The 14,774-nt window shown below is 40.2% G+C and overlaps 1 protein-coding gene across 1 annotated transcript in view; it reads left to right on the top strand.

The window, feature by feature from the left end:
- cdh11 (cadherin 11, type 2, OB-cadherin (osteoblast)) overlaps positions 1-2,319 on the top strand; it is a 94,904-nt gene extending 92,585 nt beyond the window's left edge. The window contains 1 exon segment of the mRNA XM_079248477.1: positions 2-2,319. Within this exon segment, the coding sequence (XP_079104603.1) occupies positions 2-367 (366 nt within the window). The 3' untranslated portion in view covers positions 368-2,319.
- The last annotated feature ends 12,455 nt before the right edge of the window (positions 2,320-14,774 follow it).

Genomic DNA, 14,774 nt, shown 5'->3' with positions numbered 1-14,774 from the left:
GAATCCAGATGGCGCCAACGGTTTCCTGCCAAGGAAGGATATGAAACCGGAGCTTCAGTATCCCATCAGGCCCGGCTTGGGGCGTCCTGCAGCCAACAGCGTCGATGTCGATGACTTCATCAAGACTCGGATTGCAGAGGCCGACAGCGACCCCACGGCGCCGCCTTACGACTCTATTCAGATCTACGGCTACGAAGGCAGAGGGTCGCTGGCTGGGTCGCTGAGTTCGCTGGAGTCCGTCACAACAGAGTCCGACTTGGATTATGACTATCTGCAGAGTTGGGGGCCGAGGTTTAAGAAGCTGGCAGATTTGTACGGGACCAAAGACTGCTCCATTAACGATGCTGATGAAGGAGAGGACTCTTAACAGAGGTCTTCCTCAGTGGACGCCCCAGATTTCTGATTTACTGATTCCATGAGGATTTGTGAGCTGACCCCCCCCCCCCCCCCAGTTTCCAGTTGTTACCATCTCCCAGCTGATCAGTTCATGCCAATTTGTCGATGAATATTACCCGCTCTCCCTCCGGCACCTCCCTGGTCCTTCAGGACCATCTGTAAGTGGACTCATAATGAATGCTTGGACTTGAATTGCTCCCAAAATTTCCAAATCTCCAAATCCCCCCCAGTAGCGCCTACAGACCTGAGCCTTGCAGGGTTGAGAGCTCAACGCCTCCGCTGTCTTTGTTTGGGAGCAGTTTGATGGAAACATTGTTGTTTTACTTAAAGCGAAACCTTGAGTGTGTCAGAGGTTTTCCAAACCCTGATGGACTGGATTCACATGCTTCCTCAACGCTTTCCGAGTGATTTTAGTCCCTTAAAAGCTTCCTGAGTGGAGCATCTCTCCTTTTCTTAATCACTGAAAAGACAAGAGGAAAGCAAGATGAAAGTAAACTTTAAAACAAAAAAAAAAGGTTTGTTTGGGTCCCGCGAAGAGACATGAAGTCTGAAGATGTGTCAGTAAAGTCAAATTTGTTGTTTTATCTGCTGAATCCAGCAGGTGCTGTTGTTTAGATGGCGTGACAGACTCTGGGTTGTTGATACTGTGAAGATGCTGTCAGCATCTTCACAGTATGGTGGCCTTATAATAATTAAACAACAACTCCAGGGGTAAACACAACACTGAAGATAGAGACCGCTAGCTTCAGTAGCATCCAACTGACCAACACGTGGACTAAAGGAGCATCTGTGAAAACGCAACACAAATAGCTTTTTTTTTTCTACTCCCCAAAAGACTCAACATGGATTCAGTTTCCAACCTGTGGATGATTTTTTGTTTTTATTCTTCACTGCTGAGAAGATGCTAAAAGAAAATCCACCTTTCTCCACGACCCTGGCGTCCCAAATCCTCCCATCAGCAGCCGCCGCCCCCCCTCTCCGTCCACCCACCAATGACGACAATGAGAATAAACCTGTGAGCTCTAAGAATCGCCTTAAACTTAACGGACACTCTTGCAACGCAGTGCATTCTCCCTTTTTTTGTTTCTCCTTTTATTTCTTTTTTTTTTTTTTTTGTAACTTGAAACATGTATTCCGAAAGCAAACTATCTCCATGTTAGGTGTGTACAGAGCCACGTGCGACGCGCGACGTATCACTGAGGATCCAACCTGCGCCTCATGCACTCTTAGGAGGATGTGCTGTTTCTGCAGAAGCATGCTAAACGCAGACTGGTGTCCACGTTGGGGCTTTTCTCGCTGATACCACGTCAGCTTGGCAGCAACATCTGTTGTATCAACATGTGTTGCCATTGAAATGAAATGTGCACATAGGAACATACAACATGATCTGGAAAGGCTGAAAGCAGAACATCCTTTTTAAGTGTGTAAGTTTTTGTTCAATCTCTTTTTAATGTTATTATATTATTATGATTAGTGTTGTTTTCAGTTATTATTGTTCTCATTATTATGACGATACTGTTCGTTTTCTTTGGTTTTTCTGGCTGCAGCTGCACAGGAAACGCTGATATTTAACTCTGCAGCTGCGATGGGATGTTCTTACAGCGGTCTAAACTTAGACGTCTGCAGCTGTAAGAAATTGATTACTAAAAGTTAAATATCAGCTTTTGCTTCCTGCGTGCACCCGACGTTTCTCCTCTCCTTTCAGTTTATTTCTATCTTTATTTGGCGTTTCTTTGTTCTTTCTCCCCGATCAAGAGGACAACTAGCAATCTGTGTTTGTTGCAGTGAAAGAACGCCTCATTTTTATTCTCTGTCAAGTTTTATGGTACCGATTTGTACAATTTTAAAAGTTCTTATTTTAGTATACATGCAGAATATTCCAGTATTACAACAACATGTTAAGAAGATTTAAAAGAAAAAAGTTACAGCATCACACTTATATTTTCTGAACATTGTACTGTTGCTTTACTATGTGCTTCAATCTCCGAAGCAGAAAAAGAAAAAAAAAAAAAAAACTTTGAAATAAATGCTCTTTTTATAAAATGATATTAAAGTGTGTGTGGAAGTAGAATTTGTGTTTGAGCTCCGTATCATCTTTAGTTTGCCAGAAATAACAACAGCAAAAGTGTGGGAGCCTTCACACATGATCTGTTAGCTGTAAATAAGCAAACACACACACTGGCACACAATCACAACAAGATGCTGAACAATTCATGTCAAGGATTCATATAAAAATCTTAAAATAGTGATTTTATAAAACTTTACATCAGACTGATGTACATTTGCACCAGCAGTGAAAATAAAATCCAGTGAAACTGAAAGCAGCGAAAGTCCAAAGATGTTCAGAAAGGAAGGAGAGACGACAACAACGCCAAAATAAAAGCGCTTTTCATGATTCTTATTCTCTATATCCTCATAAATGGAGGCTTTCTTGTCCAGTTGCAACTAAATATTTAGTACTAATAAGGACTAAATATTTCAATGATACCATTTATGATACTGCTACTGGTTTTTTTCCAGCAGTTATCACAACCAAATCCCAGTCTGTTCCATGTTTATTGTGTTGTTTACAAACTGGCGACTGAATCAGATCTGAGCCACATAATGGAGTCCAAACGAGTAATACACAAGCAAGTACATGAAAAACTACAGTATTACACTCAAACTTAGCTGATTGGTTGAAAATGTGAGATTAAACAGCTAATAAGGGACACAGAGTATTAAAAACATGTTTATTTCCTGTGAAATTTTTTATCTGAAGTTTTTGTTTTCTTAAAACCCTCGACGGAGTTTTTATCTGTTTTCTTCTTGTTTATAGTTTTATACCAGCTGTTTTTATTCTGTGCAAATAAATACAAACTAAAATAAATAAAGAAGTACAGCAAATCCTACCTGTTGTATTAGTATAGTTTAGTGACCGTGGTCGTTTACCTGCAAGCTGCACGACGTCCAGAGAGAGCGAGCACGAGGCGACATCATGAGACCAGAACTGTGAGATCCGTTTATACAACATCCCAACAGAAAACCAACCCGACAGGAGCTGCTGAGGTAAAAATGCTCCTTTCATTCAGTATTTTATTTCATTTAGATCTCTATTAGCTGTTAAAAGCTATTTATTCACATTATCTTACAATGATCACAAATAAAGGTAATAAAATAAAAAACAGAAATACACAAAAACAACCAAACAAAAAAACAAACACAAACACAGGACCTAGTTTATATTAACATGATTTCCATAATTAATACACTATAAGTTACATTGACATTATATGAATAAAATACAGAATAAATCATCGGATAATGGTGTGATATTCATAAATGTTCAGAGAGCTGTTCTCTGATCAAATACTTTTTTAAAAGAAGTAAGTTGATATTTTCTGTTTTTATTAATCATTTATCCAGGCAGTGTGTTCTACATAAACATAGATCTGTACATCCCAGATTTCTCTGCACTGTTTGTGATTCATCTAAAAACATGTCAGTCCAGCTGGACGTCTGGGTTCCATAAGCAGTAAAAATATACATACTGTTAAACTGTTGAGCTGGAATCATGCCAACCTTCTGCACTGTAATCCCAACATTCCCAACACTTCCAATTTTTTGCCCCTTTTTTTAAAAAAAAAAAAAAAAGAAAAGAAAAAAGTAGCCCAGAAAATCACTGTTTTATTTAAAAAGTGGCGTTTAAGACGACTGTTTAGTTTAAGATCCATCAGTATATTTGTCACACAATTTCTGCTTTTCGGTTTCAGGGAGGAGAGTTATAAAACCAGTACTGGCACACATACTGGTCAGAGACAGGCCCATAGACATATATACATATATCTGTATAATGTCTATGTTCAGGTAAAAGTTAACCCAGCTGATGGTTAACTGCACCGGTGTAGCATTAGCTGCGCTGCTAGGCAACGTAGCTACATGTGTAACTGTAAAAGCAGCGTCACAGGGGGGTTGGAGGTGGGTATCCTCAGTGCTGACTTAAAAGAAGTGTGTATACTCCGTATACCTGCGTATATCCTGGACTACACCGCTGCACCAAGGATTCCTTTGCAAGAAAAATCCAGCATTCGAGCACCAAAATAAAGGGGCTGAAACATGAAAACAAAGTATGGAGACAGACACGCGAGCATTTAGCAACTCTGAGGGGAAAAACACTGGGAAAGGTCAGGCTGCACTTTGGATGAACAACAAGAGAGATGATGTACTGAGGAAAGCAGGAGGAAGCACAAACACACACACACACACACACACACACACACAGGCAGATGAGAAGAAAAGCTGGGAAGATGATCAGAGTGTTCATGGAGTGAAAGGTCTACAGCAACAAAATGACACCTTCGGCTACGTTGCAATCTTATTTTATTATCCTGATGGAGAGAAAATGGTCGTATTTCTGATATACTGAGATGACAAATTTATATATTTCTGATTTCATTTAATGAGTGTTTTTTGTATAAGGATGGTTTGGATTATTATTTATTCATCTTGATAAATTCAGGGATGAATTCCATAAACTGGGTTGTAAAAGGCAGATTATATATAAAAGTTGTATAAAGTACAAGCAGAAGTTCAAATTTCAATATATTTAGTTTGTAGGAAAATATTTCAAAGAAAATCTGATTTGGAGGGATTCATGATTTGCTTTAAAACTGTTTGTATCTGCCCTGGTTGAAAAGAGTCCACGCTTCTTACTGATGTCCACAATCGTTTATTTTCTTCTCTGCAGATTCATGGAACAGCGTGAAAACTGGAAATAAAAGTGTTTTAACAACATCACATATTAGTTTTCACAGTATGAATAAAATAAAACAGTCTTTACCGTGTACGCCATGTAAAACCAGTAGTAGATAGTTTGATGAGTGCAAATGTCCTTTTTTCTGCACGTGATGCCTCTTTCTTGTTGCCCGACTCCCGTTGTCACTTCCGGGTCATGTGACTCATGTAAACTTAACAACCCAACAGATTTTACCAAGTAAATTTAAAACTTACGACAGTAACCTTATGAGGCAGAATGCAAGTATGTGATTATAAACATATTTTTTAAAAAAAAACAAACTCTTACGGCTGTTTCAACGTTGCCATGGAAACGCATAAACAATAACAAAGCATCAGCTACACTATTTAAGCAACTGATTGACTGATTGAGAAAGTTTGTTTTAACATAATGATAAAAATGGATTGCAGAGGGTTGTGTGGATGGGGGTTGAGAGGGGAGTGCGTGTTTTGGGGGGGGGGGGGGGGTGTGTGCATGTATATGTGTGAGGGGAGTGCGTGTTGGGGGGGGTATGCATGTATATGTGTGTGTGGTTTGGTGGTGGTGTCCTGTACCCGGGGGCGCAGCTGGTGCGCTGGGGTGCGACCTGGCTGCCGCTGGGTGGCGGTCTGGGGATCCTGGTCCTCCGTCGGTGTGGGCTGTACCCTCTGCCTGCGGGGGCGGGGGGCTGCTCACGGGCTCTTGGGGCCCTGGGGCCTGCGCTCTGTCTGCCCTAGGTGGCCGGTGCCCGGTGGGATCGGCCCTTGCCGGCCTGGGCCTGCTGGGGCCTGTTCCCCCTGACTGCGGGGGACTCTGGTTGGGCACCTCCTTCGCCACCTCCTGGGCAGATGCATGGCTGGCTCTGGAGTGGGGGGGTTGGGATCTGTACCTGGGGGTGACTGTCGGTTACCCGGGTCTCTGGGTTCTCCTGGCCTTCCTCTAGCTGTAGGTGGGCGGGGTCACATTGGCATGATCACTCTTCTCTAAACACGTTCCACTCTGAATGTTCTGCATGAATGTTCTGCATGTGTCACAGTCACTGAGTCATCCAGCAAGTTTATTCACTAACAGCAGGTACCTCTCTTTCTGTCTTTTTGACTTAACTTGCTAGTTTCTGGTCCTCATGATTGTCAACGGTTTTGTTCTCCACGAATCTAGAGTTGGCTTGTGTGGGTGTATATATTTATGTGTGTGGGTGGGTATGTGTGTGTACTTATGTGTATGTGTATGTGTATGTATGTATGTGTATGGATATGTATATATGTATGCATATGTGTGAGTGTATGTGTATGTATGTATATGTATGTGTATGTGTGTGTATGTGTATGTGTATATGTATGTGTATGTATGTGAGTATGTATATGTGTATATATGTATATATATATATATATATATATATATATGTGTGTGTGTATGTATGTGTATATGTATGTATGTATATCTATCTTTATGTATGCATGTATGTGTACATGTGTGTGTATGCATGTGTATGTATGTGTATATGTATGTATGTATGTTTATATGTATATATATAATGTATGTGCGAGTGTATATACATATATATGTAGGTGGGTATGTATGTGCATATACATGTATGCATTGATCTCTTTCTTTTGTTTTTTTTTTTGTTTTTTTTTTTTGTTTTTTTATGTTCTCTTTTCTGTTCTCTTTCTGCCCCTTTCCTGTCCTTTCCGGTCGGGTCCAGCAGCATAAACTCTGTAATACAAGCTATTATCCAAAACAAATTGAAAAATAAAATAAGAATCAAGAAATACAAGGGGATCATTACATCTACAAAAGTTCCCCTTGGCAAAATAAATTTGCTCAGCAGAACACAGCATCCAGAACATCAGTCTGCTTGCTTAAATGCTGGACAAGACAAAAAAAAAAAAAAAAAAACATAATGATAAAAAAAAAATAAAAAAAAAATACAGAAATACAACACGAAACGTTCGGAAGGACTGCGTTTATATGTAATACCACTAATCATAAACACTGTTAGGCATTACATCATCTTAAAATAAAACAATAGTGATAGCAACAATATTCAGTTTATTCAATCAATATCTTCTTGCAGATCATTTTTATCATGGAATCTTACAGTAATAACAGAGCTGATAAAAACAACATAGTAACAGTAACAATAATCATAGTAATATAGTGATGATGATGTAATAATTATTCTGTTTCACTGAGATATGAAACTTAAAAAATAAAAATGGGATTGGAAATTATTGACTTTTTAAATTTTCTTTTATTGCATCAAACTCTGGACTAAAACCCAGAAAAGCTTGTTGGAAAACCGGCTGCTGCCGTCACACAAAATGAGCATTTTCCTTTTGGAAAACAGAAAAACTCAAATGAAACCACAGAGTTGTTTTTATCGGCTTCATCAGGTGGATTCCCTCCTTTGATCAGAGAGCTGGAGGTCCTTCTGAAAATCAAGCCCTCCATCTCATCGATATTCAGTCAGGAAGATCATTTCTTCAAATCAGTCTCCAGATTCCTTTTCTTCTCCAAATATGGTCGTGTATGGCGCCAGAAACACCAAGACGGGGCAAAGTGCTGACATTAAAACCATGCGGGTTATACCCTTTGCTGTTTAACATTTTCATTCATTTCCATTGTTTATGTCGCAACATGGAGGTCAGCTGTTATCTGATCCCAAGTTATCAGAAATCTGATAAAATATTCAAAAACTAAATTAAAATCACTGGGCAAATGAAAACATGTCTAACGGCCACGTTAGAGCCTGAAAGGGAACTAGAACATTTACAATAAGCCTGCTGATTTCTGATTTTTTTTTTTTTTTTTTTTTTTTTGGGCTGCAACATTGTTGAATTTTCAGTTTAAACATAATAACCTGTAAAATAACAGATTTTGATGACGTTATCGCCACAATCACGTCGTTCTTCCTTGTTTGTCTGCAGAAGCAACGTTGTAGATTGGTCATCTAAAGTCAGTTTAACGAGTTTTATGCAGCTTATACAGCTTCAGATCTTTGTTTAGGGTCTTTAGCCGTTAGTTTTGGTACAGATTGGTAAACTAGCAATAAGTACAGCCCCAGTTAGAGAGCTTAAAACTTTTATTGAGTGAATAAAATCATGGGGAAAAAAAAAAACAGCTTTAAAACAAAGTGTCAGGCATCAACACCTCGCAGTTTTTTTAATCTCCTCTTCTCCAGCTGTTTTATGAAGATTTAATTACTTGTTCATCAGTGAACGCTCCAAATTGACGTTGTTTGCTCTCAGCATCTAATGTCATCACAGCAGGTGTGCCTGGGCACCAACACCAAAGGACTCCTTAGCAAGCATCTTGAAGATGTCAGGATATATTGGTGAAACTGCAGCATTCGTAATGCTGAAGGTGAGACCGGCTTGTCTAGGCAGTGATACATGAAGATGCAGCACCAGTTATGGAATCAGGAATTCCAGCTGGAGCTCATCTGCAAACTTCATTCCTAATCAGACAATGAAGAGCATCCAACCAGAGCTGGAAGGTTGCTGCTCAAACAGGCAGAAACAACAAAAACAACCATGTATAAGAATCTCACAGGGTCAAGTAAACATTGACAGCATTCAGCTTCAGGTGCTAGAAATCAGCGCCCCGACCAGCTCCTGCTTCTTCTGTTTCAGTGATATATCTGTGCATGATGCATGTAGAACTTACAGCAAGAGTCTGTGGGCAAAGGTTCCTGCACCGCAGGGAGGTGCAAGTGAAAACTAATATGTGATGTTGTTAAAACACTGTTATTTCCAGTTTTTACGCTGTTCCATGAATCTGCAGAGAAGAAAATAAACGATTGTGGACATCAGTAAGAAGCGTGGACTCTTTTCAACCAGGGCAGATACAAACAGTTTTAAAGCAAATCATGAATCCCTCCAAATCAGATTTTCTTTGAAATATTTTCCTACAAACTAAATATATTGAAATTTGAACTTCTGCTTGTACTTTATACAACTTTTATATATAATCTGCCTTTTACAACCCAGTTTATGGAATTCATCCCTGAATTTATCAAGATGAATAAATAATAATCCAAACCATCCTTATTATACAAAAAACACTCATTAAATGAAATCAGAAATGTATAAATTTGTCATCTCAGTATATCAGAATTATGACCATTTTCTCTCCATCAGGATAATAAAATAAGATTGCAACGTAGCCGAAGGTGTCATTTTGTTGAGGAAACACCGTGTATTCGTGTTTCACACACGCCACCAGTTTGTAACTTTAGACCAGCTGTTCTCCACCTTTTTGCCACACATATAACATTATTTTAGCCAAGTACCCACTAACCACTGCCAAGTATCTTTGGTTAAGAAAAAGCATGAAACCCAGCACTTTGTCATTTGTGTTTGGTTTATTAAACTTTAACCGTGCAAAACATCTGTACTATGCGCCAACCAGGACTCCGTTGCGTTGTCAAGGCAACAGTGACTGACGGATATGATTTGTCTTGTAACGGTGGGGTTCAGTTCATGTCGGACTGTGGGAGTTTGGGAGGAATGAAATGGTGTCAATCTAAATGTAAATTCAGTTTATGAATGTTCACTTTCACATTTATTGAAAAATATTTAAGTGGAACTATTCTGTGCATTTCAGGCTAATTTATTTTTATTTCTGAGACCAGAAGGGCTGGGATTGATGGAGTTATTGTCACAAATGGCTTTATTCACTTCAGACCGACCCTCTCCGTAGGCTGTCAGATCAGCCTGCGGGCAAAACGAGTGGATTGAGACTCTTCCGCATTAAGCCCCGCCTCCCGCCACTGCACTACATCGGGAGCGCGCACCGCACCTGCTTTCACCGTCATTGTAACATCTCATAAACAGAAGGATTAGGCGAATATGAACTCAATAAAAAAAAAATAAAAAAAAATACAATGTCAACACATAGCATCCAGCCCTACATGTTGGAACCTGAATCAGAGCCTGAAAACGAAGTGGAAAACAGCAACCCACAGCAAGGAATGCAGCAGGATGTCTCTCTTTGGTAAACTCACCAGCCATCGTTGGAAATAACTTTATCCCACGTTTTCCACCCGCCTGATGTATTTGTACATGCCCTTGTTAACCAGTAGAAGGTAACCAATCACCGAACCTTATCCCCCGGGACGTCACAAGGATTTCCTAGTAGAAAAAACTCTCTAAAACAACGCATTTTTCGTCGCCGTGGAAACCGAACGGAGAGCGTGCTGGAACTCAAACTCAAACTCAAACATGTGTTTAGGTGATAAAAAACAGTGTCGTTCACATGTCTGATGAGGATTCAACACTGTAACACTGTAGAAAGCTCAGAAAACTCCAAATACCATCATAGGAACCCTTTAAATATTCATATAATACTGTTTTATTTAAGGATGTTTGAAAGAAAACATAAAAAGATGTACATTTTTTTCAAACATTTCATGTACCCCCTGGAATGTTTGAGAAACTGCTTTAGACAATAAGATTAACACAAGAACTTTATTCACTAACTATATAATATTTATTTTGCTGATCTATAAAGATGCATACATATGTTTGGAATTATTTTATTTAATTATTCCTTTTCTTTTGCGGTGGTAAGTGGTGGGGCGTGGGACTAGCGCCCTCTATTGGCCAGCCGCCACTGGACGACACGCGTGACCCTGCCGAGATGGCGACGGTGGGAACGGCCCAATGAGCTTCAATTCAGTTCTTCAGAAACCTCCAGGTGACGTCACGGAAGCTCCGCCCATCTCCAATCTGTGACCACCACCCCAACATGTGATACAACCTGATGTTTACCTTCCTTTATTCCCAAAATACCATAATCATTTCTACTTCCATCTAGCTGACGTGTTTATACTAATCCATTTACATCTATCTAAATGACAAAATACTCTTAAAACAAGTTTATCATTGTAAAGTCAGTGTGACAGAAAAAGGTGTTCGCAGTGAAGCAGCGTCTTGGAGACATTGCTGAAAACACAGGGGTGCCCCTGCTGTGCCTGCAGCTGGTGGCAATTGAAACTATTTTAGCAGCAATCAAAGGAGTGACTTAAACCCACGGTTTGGAATAAAAACCAGCGGCAAGAGGAATAAAGAAAAAAAGACATAAAACTTGTTTCTGAAACATAAAACAAGCCCATAGCAGATCTCTAAAGAGCTGCAGATATATCGATGGTTCCCAATGTGACACTAAACACCTCCTTTCCTGCAAGTTACCGAGGCTGCAGCGTTTAAATGTTTGTCATGTTCTTCTAGTTTTCATGAGAGTCTTGCAAGTCTTTATTATTTAAATCCTTGAATACCTAAACACCATGCACCCCCTTGTAGCCAGAATCCTGCTGTGTAAAATCTCCTCTCTGGACACGGAGGCTCAGTGTCTGCCAGCGTCTGAGGAAGCAGACTGAGTGCACGAGTGTGTGTCCGTGTGGAAGGCATGTGAAAGTGTACACACCAAAATGTTTTGGAGCTCACGTTTGTTTTCTTGTGTTGTATTAAAATGTCGTCATTAGTATTCATGACAGAGTTTCCTACGTGGCAGTTGGAGGTAATCTGCAGCTCACACTCCGATTTTTGGTGCCTCATGTGGAGAAGAAGCTGCTGCTTCGTCTCTGCATGACGTTCCAGCGTTGGTTTGTGTTTGAGCCAGAGCCTGTGGATGTTTGTGCTTCTATTCTCATACTGACCGATTTTAGATGATGGAAAAAAATGTCAATTTTTTCTAAAACTTTGAGCTTTTCCTGATCAATAATTATCCAGAAACATGTCTGACTTGGCTGCAGCTTTCTGAATAACAAGGTGCTGTTGATTGACTGATTAATCTTTTATTTTAGACGTTTACAAAAAAGGAAAAAGTTTTCCTCTGTCGTCGTTTAAATGTCTACAAACTGTCACTCACAGCGATGGAAATCTCACAGAAGACCAAAAATATGATTCGTCTGCAGGTTCTCTAAGGCAACTTCTAGATTCCTCTACATACATGATTCAAGTCATTTCTAAGAACTGAGTAATGTCTGTACAGTGTTCCCGTCACACGGAAACATAATTCCACAGTTTAACTCCACGTGTGGAACTAGAGCTGCAACTATCAGTACTTTTCTAATCGGGTACTCTGTCGATTATTTCTTCAAGTAATCGAGTACTCTAATGATTTTTTAAAATTATTATTATAATTTGTAAAACAAATACTAAAAACTCAACCAAAGTAAATCTATAAAAGTATATTTGTGAAGCTGTTGCATGTGTTGTTACTACCTAATGCATGAGGAAAATGTTTTAAAATATGATACTTTTAAAATGTTTTAAAAGTATCATGTTTTTGTTTGTGCACGCGCTCAGTGTGTGGAGAAACAATTCTCAACCGGTCGCTAATTTCTGCATTTTAAAAGATTAAAAAGAAGAATTCCCGTAGAAAGAAGGAGTGACTTGTAAACATGTCCACAGGAAGAACTAGCCGATGTCTTGGTGGACGACACGCCTGTTAAAACTCTGTCTGTTTAATCCGGAATAAAAGTTTGCTGCAGAAACAGAGGCTGCCTAAAACATGTGCTTTGACTCTGCGTGTGTGCAGGAGAGACAGATGATACATACCATACCATACTCTCCCGTTCACCATTCCAGCAGCTCTAATTCACGGCTGATCACCCTGCTGCTATTCTGTAAAATAAAAAGCTATAATGGCACGATGTGGCATCACAGTTTCGTCACTATTCATTCACTTTGAATTTAATATCTGCAACAAGTTCCCAAAAAGCTGAAAGAGGAGCAACAACAGCCTGGGAAAGTAGAGAAATTCTCAAACCGTTCAGTTAACGCTCCAAACATTAACTGGCTAACAGCTGGGGGTCACGACTGGGTTTAAAAGGAACATCCACAAAAGGTTCAGTTATTCACAAGCAAATATGCTTTGAGGTTCACCCATTCAGCAAAATAGTCCAACATCTTGAGAACGTTTCTCAACATACAATTGCAAAAAATGGAGGGATTTCATCAGCCACAGTCCATAATACCAAAAGATTGAGAGAATCTGAACAAATCTCTGCATGCAAGTAGCTTTTGACCCCACTACGTAGGCTCAGGAACACTTCAGAAAACTTCAGTTAAAACTCTACCATATAAAGCCAAAAGTCAAGTATCCCCAACACCCAGACACGCTGCCGGCTTCTGTAGACCTGAGCTCATCTCAGAGGGACCGATGCAGGGCGGAAAGCATGCCGTGGTCTGACGAGTCCACATTTCAGATTGTTTTTGGAAATCACGGATGCAGTGTTCTCTGTACTAAAGCACAAGAACCCTCTGTATTGTAATCAGCATAAAGTGAAAACATAAGCAGCCCGTGTGACTGTATGGGGGTGTGTTGGTGCACACGGAATGGGTAACCTGCACATCTATGACGACGCCATTAATGCTGAAAGGTTCTTACAGGTTTTGGAGCAGCAGCTGTGTCCAAGCGACATCGTTTTCAGGGAAGTCCTGCTTATTTCAGCAAGACACTCTGCAGGTGTTCAACCAACGTGGCTTTGTATCAAAAGAGTTCAAGATATTAACAAAAGAATGATAACATTCAGTTTTAAACATCAAATATCTACAATTGTCTGCAGTGTATCCAGACTTTTACTCTCTCACACGCTGTCATGGTTATATCTGAACGCACCAACGTGGAACATAAGCATGACTAGTTTCTCTGCAACTGAATGCAGTCACTTATAGTAACTGATAAATCCTTTGCCCTTGCCTGAAAAGGGCTTCTGACACTCTGCTATGCCATAAAAACACAACCATGTCAAACTGTGTGATGGACTGTTTCTGGACTTACCGTTTCTTCCTGATGAATGGATCACAAAGCTTAATTTTTCAGGATTTATGGCTAAATAAACGCTATAACTATGTGACAAACGACCTCTCCTGAGAGTATCATGAGCAGTTTTGAGGTAAAATGCAACAATGTGTCACTCAGCTTGTTTCCACCGCCGTGCACAGCATTTCAGCGTTCTGGAAAATAATGCAAAATCATGATTCAGCAGCTTGAGTGGAGGCAGACTGAAAGAACGGAACAAGTCATCCAAAGTGGTGCTTTCTTATCCTCATAAATTTCCTCCGACTTTCAGCCCAAACTCTCCAGCTGAGCTTTCTGAGTCGGAGTAGAGTTCCACTTCTATCTGACAGAAGCCTGTGGGTGTGAAAGCCTCGTAGATGCTCACGCCGAGTCTAAACAAAGCGTCCGCTAGCTTCATCAGCAACTTCTGAAAACATTTCCTCCATCTTGTCCACCTCTGCCTTAGATTTTCTGTCTATATTTGGCACAATCACAGCTTTATCTCAGTTTCTTTGTCCTGACTTTGTCTGGCCACTCATCATGCCTTCACAGATGTCGTTTTATTTTCTCGCTTCTCCTCTTTCATCCTCCTCCTCTCCGTCCATGCGTCTCTGCCTCTCTCTTCTTACTCCTCTGTTAAGATAATTACAGTTCATTCTGTGTCAGTGTGTAGGGGGGATTCCAGCCTGGCTGAAGCCTGATTAGTTTTTAATCATGAAGTGGCACTTGAGTAAACAGGGAAATATTCTCCCCGTCACTCCAGAGAGGAGACGTGTTAGTGTGTGCGTGAAATAGTTTGTGTACAAGGTGGATGGATGTCCTTGGGTGCACGACA

Source organism: Telmatherina bonti (genome assembly GCF_933228915.1).
Source record: "Telmatherina bonti genome assembly, chromosome: 11".
Classification (NCBI taxonomy): domain Eukaryota; kingdom Metazoa; phylum Chordata; class Actinopteri; order Atheriniformes; family Telmatherinidae; genus Telmatherina; species Telmatherina bonti.
This window is presented reverse-complemented; position numbering and strand designations above follow the sequence as displayed.